The sequence below is a fragment of the Erpetoichthys calabaricus genome, chromosome 3 (genome assembly GCF_900747795.2).
Source record: "Erpetoichthys calabaricus chromosome 3, fErpCal1.3, whole genome shotgun sequence".
Taxonomy (NCBI): domain Eukaryota; kingdom Metazoa; phylum Chordata; class Cladistia; order Polypteriformes; family Polypteridae; genus Erpetoichthys; species Erpetoichthys calabaricus.
The window spans coordinates 143,519,663-143,535,482 of NC_041396.2; the positions used below are offsets into that span (position 1 = coordinate 143,519,663).

At 36.8% G+C, this 15,820-nt stretch overlaps 1 protein-coding gene across 2 annotated transcripts in view; it reads right to left on the reverse strand.

The window, feature by feature from the left end:
* LOC114648389 (kelch-like protein 29) overlaps positions 1-15,820 on the reverse strand; it is an 839,883-nt gene that overhangs the window by 510,672 nt on the left and 313,391 nt on the right. For both annotated transcript variants that reach the window (XM_051924932.1, XM_051924931.1), the window contains one exon: positions 6,414-6,737. In XM_051924932.1, coding sequence (XP_051780892.1) covers positions 6,414-6,695 — 282 coding nt within the window. In that variant the 5' untranslated portion in view covers positions 6,696-6,737. The remainder of the gene's footprint in view (positions 1-6,413; positions 6,738-15,820) is intronic.

Genomic DNA, 15,820 nt, shown 5'->3' on the forward strand with positions numbered 1-15,820 from the left:
ATATATATATAGATAGATATAGATATAGATATATAGATATACATATATAGATATAGATATATATATATGTATGTATGTCTATATATATATATATATATATATATATATATATGTAAGCTTATAAGTACTGCCTTACTTCTCTTTAAGAAAGGAAGATGTAATGATACTTGATTTAAACGAACACATGTCTTGGTGGGTTTGCGTAGCTTATTGTCAATATCTTTACACCTGTTTTTAAGACTTATTGACTGAAACAGACTTTCACGAAAAAAGTTAGGGCTTTGCTACAGGATACACCCTCCACAAGTTAAGGCTCTGGAACGCAACCCCCGCGATGGAGGAGGGATTACTGTATATATATATATATATATATATATATATATATATATACACACACACACACATATCAACATATATATACACACATACATAAACACACACATATACATATATATATATATATATACATATAAGAACCAAACTGTCCATCAAAGACATAATGCACCTAATGTCACTTTGCCAAAAAACTCACTTTCATTTCAACGGCAAGTATTACACACAGAAAGAAGGCATGCCGATGGGATCACCGTTATCTGGACTCCTAGCTGAACTGGTAATGCAACGATTTGAAAACATAGCTTTATCCCAGATTACACCCAAAATTTGGATACGCTATGTAGACGACACATTCGTCATATTAAGAAAGAACCAGCTGAATGAGTTCTTCAATCATATTAACACAATATTCCCTGCAATCCAGTTCACAATGGAAAAAGAAAACAATCGACACATCAATTTCCTGGACATTTACATCAAAAGAAATAGTGACGCCACCCTGACCACAAGTGTTTACCGCAAACAATGCCACGCAGACAAGTTTCTACACTTCGCCAGCAATCACCCGGTATCTCATAAACGGAGCTGCGTGAAAACTCTATTTAAACGAGTCCACACGCATTGTAATACCAAGGAAACAAAAATTAATGAGAGACGCTATCTGTTTCAACTTTTCTCCTCGAACGGATACTCAAAATCATTCATTAATCGGAGTCTACACAGCAGGCGGCAAAGGAATCAGCATACAAGCGACGTAAATCAGAACCCCCACCCCACCTGGCATTCACTCCCGTATCACCATAATGTGTCAGAAGGCACGGCACGCACCCTGACCAAGTGGGGCATCAAAATAGCACATAAACCCACCAACAATCTGCGCATGGTCCTGTTTAATGCTAAAAACAAGAAATCGACAGCCGAAACACAAAACGCAGTTTATAGTATTCCATGCAATTCTTGCTCAGCTGTATACATAGGACAAACGTCAAAAAAAATCTCAACACGTGTACAGGAACATCGCGACGCCGTCAGAAGAAAGGACGCACTATCTTTGATATATGCACATACTAAATCGACAGGACACACATTCAACTGGGACAACGTAAAAGTAAAATTTAAGGCCAGTACAAAAAGCGCCAGAGAGTTGGCCGAGTCTTGGCTATCATTATGAAAACGCCATCAACAGACACTTGGACATAAACCCAGCATATGCCAACTTAAGAAGGACATATGCACTTTAATTAAACGATACACCCCCCCCCCCCCCCCCCCCTTTGATCAAACTGACTTAGTCACCGCCAGCCACCCCCCCCATCCCCCACCCCCCTAATACTGAATGTGATGCTATATATTGCCTTTGATTCTTGTAAGTCTAAGCATTATCCTCTGATGAAGACCCCTGATAGGGGTTGAAAGCTCAGGAATAAAACTATTTTATGATACGTGATTCGTTTTTTCTCCCTTTGTGGATCTCCAACTGCAAATATGCAAACCGTATCACAGACCTTCTCTTCCACATATATATATATACATACATATATATATATATATATACACACACAGATACATATATATATATATAAATATTTACATATCTACATATATACACATCTAGATATATATACACATACATGTACATATATATATATGTACATATATATATATATATATATATGTACATATATATATATGTAATTGTGTTGTCATTGTTATGAGTGTTGCTGTCATATATTATATATATATATATATATATATATATATATATATATATATATAGCAAAATACCCGCGCTTCGCAGCGGAGAAGTAGTGTGTTAAAGAGGCTATGTAAACATATATATATATATATATATACATATACATATATACATATATATACATATCTACATATACAGATATCTACATATAGCAAAATACCCGCGCTTCGCAGCGGAGAAGTAGTGTGTTAAAGAGGTTATGTAACTATATATATACATAAACATATATACATATATATACATATCTACATATACACATCCACATATACTGTATATACATATACAAATTTACATATCTACATATATATATATATATATATATATATATATATATATATATATATATATATATATATACATATAAATATAGACATACATATATACATACATACATTCACATATATATATATATATATATATACTGTATATATACATATCTACTTATTGGCTCCTGTATTTAGGATATAGCGGGTTGGATAATGGATGGATGGACATCTGTATGCATAGCCCTATTTGCCCGTTTTCGTTTTTTTTCTTTCTTCAGTAATATTTCAGTAAACCCGGAGCTTGTCAGTTCAAATCCTGGTACTGACACCACTGTGTGACCCTGAGGAAGTCACTTCACCTGCCTGTGCTGCAAAAAACAAAAGTAATGTAACAAATTGTACCTCAGATGTTGCAAGTTGCTGGAATAAAGGCATAAGTAAAATAGCTAAATATGTATTATACACATAGGAACTATTCATTTATTTTCAGTTAAGTCATCTGCAGCAAACTTTTATAAATGAGGGTTTCTCATTCTTCATTGACGTTTTCTCCTGGAGAGCTTTTTTCATTTCATTGAAAATTAAAGCAGCAGCTGCCAAAATATGTAGCTTTCTTATTAATTTTTCAACATTGTGTAAAATAAATGTATAAAGTAACATAAAAGGTTTAAATACTGGTTATCCTTTTACACTAAAATATTACTAAAGAGATACAAAAAAAGTAAAATGGATATGTTCTTTTTCTTTAAGGAGATTAAATATTACTGAAGAAAGAAAAAAAAAATTAAACAGCCAAATGGGGCTATGCATACGAACTTAAAAGGTTTAAATAAAACAGAAATATATATTTTATTTTTACTTGCTTAACTTGTGGAGGGTGTATCCTGTAGCAAAGCCCTAACTTTTTTTGTGAAAGCCCGTTTCAGTCAATAAGTCTTAAAAAAACGTTTAAAGATATTGACAATAAGCTAAGCAAACCCAGGAAGACATGGAATCGTTTAAATCAAGTATCATTACATCTTCCTTTCTTAAAGAGAAGTAAGGCAGTACTTATAAGCTTACATATTTATATATAGACATACATATATATATATATATATATATATATATATATATATATATATATATATATCCGAAGCCATGCAAGCACACTCTTGAGAATGCAACGTATAGTTGTACAGAAGAAAAGCAATCTTGCCTCAAATGAATGGCAACCTTTTGTAGGTCTATGAACTTAATTTAAACTTTAGGTTTACACGGTGCTTTCTTTCCGAAGTACCTGCACTCATGAATATGTCTGTATGTGTCAGTCGGTCAAATCCACGCGCTTCGCGAAGTACCGCTTTTAAATTTTTATTAAGAAGAAAATAAAACCTTTTTAAATTGAGGGAAAATATACTAATAACAGTTTAAGGATCTGTTTTTTTGTGAAGCTGCCTTTACTCGAGTGATCACTTCGACCTGACTTGGTGGCCAACTATAAGCGTTACCTGGTAGGTAACCACCCATACAATCAGATTGTGAATCAGACTATGAATGCCATGAATGTAATTACACACTCACTGCACTTGCTTACGGTAATCGAACCTCGGACGTCAGCGCTAGAGGGGCTTAGCAGCGGAGAAGTATTGCTTTTAAATTTTAATTAAGAACAAAAGAAAACCTCAGAGGTTCGATTCCCGAAAGGGAGTGAAGTGAATGGCTGGTTACCTACCAGGTAACGCTTATGGTTGGACAGCAAGTGACGTAACATCAGCCACGGTGCCTTCAGTTGTGAGAAGCAGATCATAGAATGATTGAAAATAGTTTTGCATTTACCTTTTTAGTAAAAGGCGAGCTTTTAAGCCTGAGAAATCACCCCGTAAATGCACACGTTTAATTGCACATGTGTTAATATGTATGGTTACACAGTATTAAAAGACAGTGAACAACGTCATTTACCTTTGTTCCCGCGTTTGATAAAAGGCGAGCTTTTAAGCCTGAGAAATCACCCCCGTAAATGCACACGTTAATATGTATGCTTACACAGTATTAAAAGACACTCAAAAATTAACGTCATTGTTCCCACGTTTGACTCGTGCTGTAAATCTCTTCCTTGTTTTTAGTTCACGTGATTACGTAGGAGGCGTGATGACGCGATACGTGACTCCGCCTCCTCCATTAGAGTATATGGACAAAAAACATGTTCCAGTTATGACCATTACGCGTAGAATTTCGAAATGAAACCTGCCTACCTTTTGTAAGTAAGCTGTAAGGAATGAGCCTGCCAAATTTCAGCCTTCCACCTACACGGGAAGTTCGAGAATTAGTGATGAGTCAGTCAGTCAGTGAGGGCTTTGCCTTTTATTAATATGTATAGATATATATATATGTATAGATATATATATATATATATATATGTATAGATATATATATAGATATATATATATACATATACACTAGGGGGCTTCGCACCCTGCTCGCTTCGCTCGCCAACCCCCGTGTTTGGTTAATTGGATATACAATTTTACATGTTTTTTTTGGAATTGTTTCAAATTCATTATTTTGACTTTTACTTTAAAGCTTCATTAAAAACAATATTTTTTGGAGACACATTGTGACAACGCAACATATAACTGCCCGTGAGTGAATATTGTTTCTGTTTCTGTAATAAATAATCCGAGTTTTTCTGTTTGTCCCTGTGATTTACTGATTGGCATAGCAAAAGCTATTCTCACGGTAAACTGTAAACATTTTACTACGAATGGCATATCACGATCTCCTTTGGTGTGTAATGTTACTCGCGGAATATATACATCACGTTTCTTTTTGCCTGTTACAATTTGCATCGCTTCTCCGAGATCATCAATATACACCCGACCGAATTGTGTACTCTTTGAAATTTAACTTATCGTTCTCATAGCATATGGTCCATTATTGTGTAAATCCACGTTTTGTCCATTGAATGATGCGAATGCGAAAAGACTTTGTTGTCTACTCTTTTTTTCAGACCTCAATTTGTCCTGGTATTTTTTCAATTACACCTGGTTCTGATGATTAATCACCTTTTGTTTGCAGTAATGCAATCGTTTCTATCTTTTCTTTGATACTGTAGTGACTGACATGACAAAGTGTCACAAAAGTTTTACCTGAACAATCGCTGACTTCCTAACCCCAAACACAACTTTCTAGCACCCTCTCCAATGTATGTATGTATATATGTATGTATGCATACAGAACCACTAAGCAAGGAGAAAGGACGGCCTTATATGGCGTTCGTTTATAAAACAACGGAGAGGCTGTGTAAAGGCAGCTTCACAAAAAAACAGATCCTTAACAAATTGTTATTGGTATATTTTCCCTCAATTTAAAAAGGTTTTCTTTTCTTCTTAATAAAAATTTAAAAGCAGTACTTCGCTGATGCGAAGCGAGGGGATTTGCCTATATATATATATATATATATATATATATATATATATGTGAATGTATGTATGTATATATGTATGTCTATATATATATATATATATATATATCTCTAGATATGTATATATATGTGTGTATATATATGTAGATATGTATATATATATGTAGATATGTAAATATGTATATGTATATATATGTGTCTGTATGTGTGTGTGTGTGTGTGTATATATATATATATATATATGTGTGTGTATGTATGTATGTACGTGTGTATATATATATGTATGTGTATGTATGTATGTGTATATGTAGATACAGTATGTATATGTGTGTGTATGTATGTGTGTATATGAATGTGTATATATATGTTGATATATGTATATATATATATATATATATATATGTATATATATATATATATATATATGTATATGTATATATACATATGCATATATATGTATATGTAGATATGTATATATATATATGTATATGTATATATATGTTTACACAACCTCTTTAACACACTACTTCTGCGCTGCAAAGCGCGGGTGTTTTGCTAGTACTAAATAAGAACGATAAATGGAGAGGTAACTTGCTTAACAGTCAAGGATACCTGAAATGGACTACTAGTTTCCCCTTGAGATTCTCCTTACCTTGGCTGTGGATGTGGTGGAGGAGCTGCCCATCCGGTTTGATGCTAGATCATTACTTGTAGTAGTGCTGGCAATGGAGGCAGGCGATGTAAGCAGGGAAGGGATGACTGGCAAAGGCAGCAGTCCGGGACGGTTGCCGCTGGCACCACTGCTGGTGATTATGCAGTTGTTGCTGCCGCCTGTGCTGCTGCTGCTGATTCCATTATTTACGGTGGCACAGCGTTCCCTTCGATCCCAAAGACTGCGATAATCTCTCTCAAAGCGGTTGTGATGCCGAGACATCTCCAGGGAATGCTCTTCTTCTCAGAGGAAACTGGAGCCTTCCTGAAACAGAGGAGGAGAGAAATGTAAGCCCGTGACAGGCTGTTCAATTGATACAAATACCTCTTTAGCAGCACATGCTGCTTTATGAATGGAATTTCAGGCATGCATAATGCAAGTAATGTGGGAATATTAGCCTGGTTTCAAATCAGCCAAAATTCAGGCCTTTTCTTCTCTATCAGTCCACATCTGTAATAGTCTTACAGCCACTTGACTGATTTTATAAATGGGTCTATTAAACTTTTTTTTTTTCCTTTTTTATAATGTGTGTGCTTTAGATAATTACTGCCACTATGGTAGCTGTCATTAGCTAAATGCTCTATTGTGCCATGTGCTGCATTTTAACTTGGCATCCTGGGTTTCAGAACAAACAGGCTAATGCAAGTTATTCAACGATAAGATAAATGTGCATAAACGAGAAAGGAAATCTTTGTCATCCATGCTGATGGTAGCAAACCAAATAAAAGCAACTGGTCTACATATCATTTTGCCTTTTGGGACAAGTTGTAGGCAGCAAAACAGATAAAGCATGTCACAAGTAAGACTGACAGAAGTGAAACATCCATCCATCCATTTTCCAACCCGCTGAATCTGAACACAGGGTCACGGGGATCTGCTGGAGCCAATCCCAGCCAACACAGAGAAGTGAAACAGTTCCTAAAAAAATTAATGAAGAGCAAGAATTGCTTTCTGTTTTAACTGTTTAGCTTCATGGTGAGTTTGACAGTACAGTACAATCCCTCTTAACCGGCCACCTCAAGATTGGAGCCATGGCCGGTTGCCGTTTTGGCCAGTTAATCAGACGCATACCTATTTTCATGTAGAAAAATATTTCCAAGGTGTTACTGTACCTCTTTGACATTCCTGAAGAAACTATATCCACAAGGCTTCATCCACAATTTCGCACGTGGGTTTTTTTCTCGTACCACGACTGGACAGTGTGGTGTAGTGGGTCCACAGCTCAAGTTAAAAAATAGTCACCGCACTCGCGTCCCCGTGATAAATAGAAGCGTGAGGCAGCTAGGGGGAGAACAGGAAAGAACGGGAGGTTAATGGAGAAAGAAGCAGGTAGAGGAAACCCGGTGCAGGAGAGCGAGCGAGCAAGAGAGAGAAGATTTGATGGAGCAAAGGCAGGCAGCTGGGAGGTGAACCCCTGCACAGGAGTGTTTGGCCGACACTCGGTGGGGCTAAAGAAAGCGGTCGCTCCAGCTGAGCGATCACGGAGCTAGAGTGACCGGTACTGAAGACGACTGGCCATTGAAAGGCAGCAGCAGTCGTGGAGGCTTTGGGCTGGTTTAGCCCCAGCGTGAATGCCCTGGCCGCTGGGGAAAGAACCCAAGTCTCGGTCCGGATCAGTTGGACCAGTGTGGAAGGCAGCTGCACCTGCAGGTAGGGTGACTCCCCTGTTGCGAAACCCGATGAGAGAAGCGGGGGAACTGCCAGGTAGAAAGAAGAAGGCACCATGAAAAATTCATAAAGGAATATGTAAACAGAAATCACTCTGAGCGTAGGAGCCCTCCCACCTTCCAGGAAAGAAGGAAGTGCATACATATAATATAAAGAAGAACTCAGGATTAAAAAAAGGGATTGTACTGTATCTTATATTATTATGACTTAACTGACACCTTTATCTAACAATATTTTTATACAATTGGTTACATTTACGTTGGTTTTCCAACTGGACCACAGGCAAGTGAACTGATTTGCTCATGGTCACACAGTATAAGCAGCAGAATTTGAACTGACAATCTCAGTGTTTGAAGTCTTGTTTAAAATAACCTACTAGTCACTGTGTAGAGTTTGCAAAGTCTCTATATCTGTATAAGCTTTTCTTATACTGTACATTTCAAAAAATATTTAAAAAGTGACCTCTATGTTTGTCCACTGAGAGCAAAGAACAAACTCATACATATACAATGTCATAGTGTTCTCTTCAGAACTGTTTCCTGTATTGGGCCTGATGCTGCCAGAATATGCTGCACCCCAAGAAAATTGATGTGGGTTTGATAATAAATTGACTTTTCATGATACCAGACTATTACAAAATCTTATGTTTCAGAAACTAATTTATAAATTATTCGAGAGAAAATAAAAAATATGTGGAAGTATTTCAGTTGCTTTAATGCAGGGGTCACGAACCTATGGCTCGCGAGCCAGATGTGGCTCTTTTGATGGCTGCATCTGGCTCGCAGACAAATCGTTAATAAAAAAATAATAACGTTAAAAATATAAAACATCCTCATGTATTTCAATCCATTCATTTCCTACCGCTCATGTTCATGGTTGCGGGTGGCTGAAGCCAATCACAGCTGTCCTCCGGGACAACACCAAATTTTTATTGGATAATGCGTAACGTACACAGGTCGTTGTGAGGTCAGGAAGTAAACTTCCCTCCTTTTAATCAAGTAGTCAGCTAGCTAATTGCAGAAACCCTTTTATCGAAGAAGATGGCTAAAAGAAAAAAAGATGAGGAGTATCGTACTTTTCAGCAGGAATGGACAGAGGAATTCGCCTTTGTGGAGAGAGCAGGTTCTGCAGTGTGTCTAATATGCAATGATAAAATTGCATCGATGAAACGGTCAAATATAAAGCGGCACTTCGACACACGCCATACTACATTTCATCGAAATATCCTGCGGGGGACAGCAGGAAGAAAGCATGTCTAGAGCTACTGTGAAGAGTGCAAGCTAGTCAGCAGCAACTCCGTGTTTGGACCCAACAAGGTGACTGGAATTCGGCTAGCTTTGCTGGTGCTTTAGCAATTGTGAGAAACGGAAAGCCATTCACAGATGGGGAGTATGCCAAAACATTCATGCTTGATGTTGCCAATGAACTTTTTGACGACTTTTCGGATAAAGACAAGATAATCAAATGAATAAAAGACATGCCTCTGTCGGCAAGAACTGTTCACGATCGTACCATCATGATGGCAAATCAAACTGAAGCAACACAAGTGAAGGACATAAATGCAGCACCATTCTTTTCTCTCAGACGTAAGCCATTTATCCCAGTTCAGCGTGACTGCAAGGTATGCTGTCGGTGACACACTACGTGAGGAAAGTCTTGCTGTTTTGCCTATGAAAGGGACAACAAGAGGGGAGGATTTATTCAAGTCTTTCACTGAGCTCGCTAAAGAAAAAAATCTACCGATGGATAAACTTATTTCGGTGTGTACTGATGGTGCTCCGTGCATGGTGGGGAAAAACAGAGGATTGGTAGCGCTTCTTCGTGAACATGAAAAGAGACCCATCCTAAGTTTTCACTGCATCCCACACCAGGAGGCGCTTTGTGCTCAGATGTGTGGCGAGCAGCTTGGTGAGATGATGTCGCTGGTCATTCGGGTGGTCAACTTTATTGTTGCCCGAGCTTTAAATGATTGCCAGTTTAAAACACTGCTGGATGAAGTTAGGAATAATTATCCTGGTCTGCTTCTGCACAGCAATGTGCGTTGGTTGTCAAGAGGGAAGGTGCTCAGCTGCTTTGCGGCTTGATAAGCGAAATCCAGACTTTTTTTGTAATGAAAAACGTCGAGCATCCTGAGTTAGCTAACACTGAGTGGCTCCTGAAGTTCTACTATCTCGTGGACATGACTGAACATCTGAACCAGCTCAATGTGAAAATGCAAGGCGTTGGAAATACAGTCTTGTTTGCATTTGAAAACAAGCTAGAACTCTTCATTGCCGACATTGAAACAGGTCGTTTACTACACTTTGAAAAACTAGGAGAGTTTAAAGATGCATGCACAGCAAGTGACCCTGCTCAACATCTTGATCTTCAGCAGCTGGCGGGCTTTACATCTAATCTCCTGCAGTCATTCAAAGCGCGCTTTGGAGAATTTCGTGAGCGCACTCGTCTTTTTAAGTTCACCACCCATCCACACGAGTGTGCAGTGGACAGCACCGACCGGAGTTACATCCCCGGTGTCTCCATCAGAGATTTTGAGCTACAAACTGCTGACCTGAAGGCCTCAGACATGTGGGTGAATAAGTTCAAGTCACTGAATGAAGATTTGGAAAGACTTGCACGACAGCAAGCAGAGTTGGCGAGCAAACACAAGTGGGGAGAAATGAAAAAACTTCAACCCGCGGACCAGCTGATTGTCAAAACTTGGAACACGCTTCCCGTCACATACCACACACTGCAGCGTGTGAGTATTGCTGTACTGACAATGTTTGGCTCTACGTATGCATGTGAGCAGTCTTTCTCACATCTAAAGAACATTAAGACCAACCTACGATCACGTTTAACGGATGGAAGTCTCAACACCTGCATGAAGCTTAACCTCACCACGTATCAACCAGACTACAAAGCCATCAGCAAAACCATGCAGCACCAGAAGTCGCATAATGGTAAGAAGTACTTTATTCATCATTGGTTAGCAACAGCATAACAACATTATTAAAAAGAATTCAGAGACTTATTGTACTTTAAAAGTGTTGGTCTTACATAAAATGCACACATTTATACTTGTATTTTTTTAAAGTTTTAAACATAATGTATGGCTCTCAAAGAATTACATTTTAAAATATGTGGCGTTCATGGCTCTCTCAGCCAAAAATGTTCCCGACCCCTGCTTTAATGTGACCACAGAATTAATAAATATATGAAAAATTATGTTTTTTTTTTGTTTTTGTTTTTTTTAAAATCAACAGGCATATTTTGAACAATTAATATTTTGGTGTGACAAGTGCCATTAGCAAAAAATCTAGGTGATTTTAAAACCTAAGAAATTTGTAAACATTTTATATAAAAACTCAGAAACATGTAAATGTTCAAATGGAATTAGGAACCCAATGTCAATTTATAGTGGCTTATATACTTGGCATATTTATTTTCATCTTATTTTTGTCATATTCTGCTACGTGCTGGAAGGTCAAGTGGACTGTGGACAGAGAAAGGCTCAGCTAGGTATACCATGTTTTATGTTTTTGTAGCTGGTTAATGCCTAAACATTGGAAAATAGGATTTAAAATGTCTTGCTCTCCTGTTCACTATTGTCTTGCCTTTCTCATTTTACAGTTCTTGCAGTCTCGCCATGCAGTTTCTCTCTCTTGGTCACACTCACTTGATGAGAAGTGGTTTATAATGTTGTATTATTTTTTTTTATTATTTATTAATGTAGAATGTTATTTTCTTTGAATAAAATTAAAAGAAAAAAAAGCTGAACAACATGCTATGTGAACCACTAGCCTACTAATGTGTCTATAACCAGAATAAGCAAGACCATTAAAGCATTAAGAACTAACTGGCATTTGTTACACATGATTATACAAAACTGTTCTCAGCATATTGTTTTCTAAATCAGGGAATGTTCTGACACTTCTTTTCTTTGTGTGTCAATACTGCAAAGTTTAGGAGCTAACTTTATTTTTTAATTTTTAAAACTAAAAATCACCAAAATATTTATGATTCAGAAAACAAACTGTGCTCCTAGACTAGATGTCTAGTCTTCAGTGCTAAGGTTACCACCTTGTTCTTAAATGCTTGTGTTGAAGTACTAAAGCCTTATGCAACAATGAAGTGGAAATGGGTCAGTGACAAAGACTTCAGTGAATGAAGAAGATATGACTGGAAACCAGCAATGTTAAAATAAATAGGATAGAGAACTTTAAGACAAAACTCATAAAATAGGACAATAAAACTAGACTCAGGACTAGAAACTGTGAAATCAGTAATAGCATAAAGAACGACTAAAAGAGTAAGTGACTACCTCTATTCATGTTCTCTCTTATTTAACGATTTTCACTAACAACACTGGGTGTTTCACCATGACCTTAAAATCAGAGTACTGTATTACCCTGACGTAAACATTTACACAAAATATATCTCCATATTTGAAAGTACGTTAATGAGGTTACTATTCTATTGAGCACAATATCTAAACTGTATAATTTAGGATACTAATAAAGAACATATAAAGGGTCAAAAACTAAGATAAATGTGAATTTCATTACCCCAGAATGGTAAATTCAGTAGGTCAAGTGTGTTACAACTGAATAACATGACATAGGTCACAAATATATATTATGTTCAGATTAAAACATGCTAATTTAAACAAAATATATTTGGAATCTTATTCAGATTTCTTTGAACTGCTGTTTAGAATTAAAATGCCTTCCTATTGATAAAAATGATGTTCTGTTTCTCATTGTTTCTGTTCTACATTGTAGGATTATATCTCTTAAATCTGCTAAAAACATAATTTACAGTACAGATTATACTGCAGGATAATTAAGAGCTAGAATAAGCTTAGACAAATCTAAAAGCAAAAAACCAAAGCTCTGGCTTTTAGCAATCACGAGAATACTCCCAAATCAGTACGTTCATCCTGTGTAGTTGTGAGACTGGTTTAATGCAACAGGTCATTAAGTCACAAAGTCGGACGGTCTATCTAGACTTTATAGACTACTAAAATATAGCACTATAGCAGAAACTTTCTTCCAGTACCTAAAAATACTGCCAGAATCCAATCTAACTGCTTAGTTGCCTAAAAGAAAATGTTGTGCTGTGTCTTACCTTACCATTTTGAAGACTTTCCCAACTAACAGATTACAACAACTTGAAAATGGTGCTGCCAGAGTCATGACTCTGACCAAAGATAATATATGTGTGTTCACTGAACTAACTGAAATTTTACTGGTTTCTTAATCACTCTTAAAATCGTTAAAATTCTGCTTTTGACTTCAAAAAATTTAAATTCCCATCTTGTCATCACAGCATACCATGCAAAACATGTAATACCTTCTGACAAAGATTTCTTTACATTTCCAAAGCCTTGTTTTGTAACTCTTGGTTTACTCTCATTTACCGTTACTATTTCTGCTTTCTAAGTCAGTCGATGAAAAATTGGATTAGCTTTATTAATACCATGGGGCAATTTTGATGCACACAGCAGCAGAGGAATAAAAAAAAAAAACAAAGATACATACTCACAGGACACACAGTACAATCAATCAATTAATAAATGTACTGTATATTGTGCAGAAATTGCAAAATTAAGTTAAAAAGTACAGTGGAACCTCGGTTTGCGAGCATAATTCGTTCCGGAAACGTGCTCATAGTCCAAAGCACTCGTATATCAAAGTGAATTTCCCCATAAGAAATAATGGAAACTCAGATGATTTGTTCCACAACCCAAAACTATTCATATAAAAATGATTAATACAAAATATAAAGTAAAAACACATAAAACAAATTAACTTGCACTTTACCTTTGAAAAGAATCATGGCTGGTGTGAGTGAGTTTCTAAACTCTTGTGGGATTGCACCCAATGGGACGACATGCGGAACAGCGTCCCAAAGCAATCGCAGTCTCCCAGCGCTGTAGCAGTTCTCTGTAAAAGCGAATCCGAAAAGATCGCGGACATGCTATAAGCGCCTGCCGTCAATGGGTGATACAAGGAACAAGGAACGTTATAAATGCACAGGGCCCTGCCTGACTGCTGTGTCTGTGTATAAATAACCGCGCTGTTGCTGTTTCAAGCGGAATAAAGCTTGTGTTGCTAAAGTACTGAGACTCAGCTTCGTGTTTTAGGGTGCAAGACGGGGACTCGCACGTCACAGCACAGACGCGCGCGCAAGCACACATACATACACATACACACACACACACACACACACGAGCGCGCGCACACAGTCACAATGCTAATGCTGTAGTAAACACTATACGCTCGTACGGATGTTGACTATATGAGTGAGGCACGCCGACTCAGACGGAGAATAGGAGACGATTGCCCACAATCCTGCAGTGAGAGAGAGAGAAGAACCATCAGCTCAGTTGTGATCACATGACGCTCAGCAGACAAACTACTCGTACTGCAAGACCTCGCTCGTTTATCAAGTGAAAATTTATTAAAAATTTTTGCTCGTCTTGCAAAACACTCATAAACCAAGTTACTCGCAAACCGAGGTTCCACTGTATAAGATTTTAATTTGAGATGTCAGGAGAAGTATTGTATTGCCTGATAACAGTGGGCAGAAAAGAAAGTCTTCTGGAAGAAATACATACATTTAGACTAGGTTGTCATGCAAAATTCAGTCGAGATCACTAATATTGTTAATACATTTAATAATACCAACTACTTACACCCATCTATATATTAGTTAATTATCTTTTTAAAGCAAGCACATTGAGGAACTCCATTAAAAAATGTTAAAAAAAAAAGAAACTTCACTTTTTTGACCTATGTGTTTGTTATAACATTTAGCAGGGCTTACGTGTTAATTAGTTGACTCAACTGATAAGCATCAAGTTTTACCAGTTGTTAGCAAAAAAAAGACACTAGTTTCAAAATGAGAAAGAAAACGGCATCATAAAAGTATCTTGCCACATTCAATGTGAAAAGAAAACTTTTTATCTGTGTAAAGTGTCTTACTTCTGAGAGAGAAATAACCAAAGTGTAACATCTGTAAATAAGAATTAGTTCATTCTGAAAACTTAGGCTAAACTTAAGGTTAAGTGGTTCTGTTTATGAGGTAGTCCAAATATTTAATAATAGCAGCTAAACAGAATACATTATCACTATAGAGTGGAAAGTAGCTACTTTTAAATTTAGGTTGGATTTATACAGATGTCAAAGTGTATTGGAGCCTTATAACTTTTTCAAACGTTATAGGAGGGGGATTTGATTTGGGGTTTGATTCTTCACTTCATGAAATTTACCTTCTCTCACTGCATCCAGTATTCTCCCATTTCCTTGCCAATCTCAAAGACGTGTGCAGAGTTCATGGATCATTTCCAAGACTGATGGATTACAGTACACAAGACAGTGTTACTGTGTACAGAAAACCCTATGAATTAGCAAATCTTGAGAGAAAATATTTTAGAACGAATTGGGCTCATATTTGACTGGTTTCTGCAAGGAATTCAAAACTACTCAGTAGGGCTAGGGGGAAAAAAACATTCATTTATGAACTGCAATTCTAAATTATGGCAAATATTGGATCACCAGGCAGAATTTAAAAAACATAAAATAAAAAGATTTTTATATTAAAAAAATGTTAATATTCCATCCAACAAAATGTAACCATGTGCAACCACAAACAGATCATACTATGTGATTAATTACTATAGACAATTAAATTTG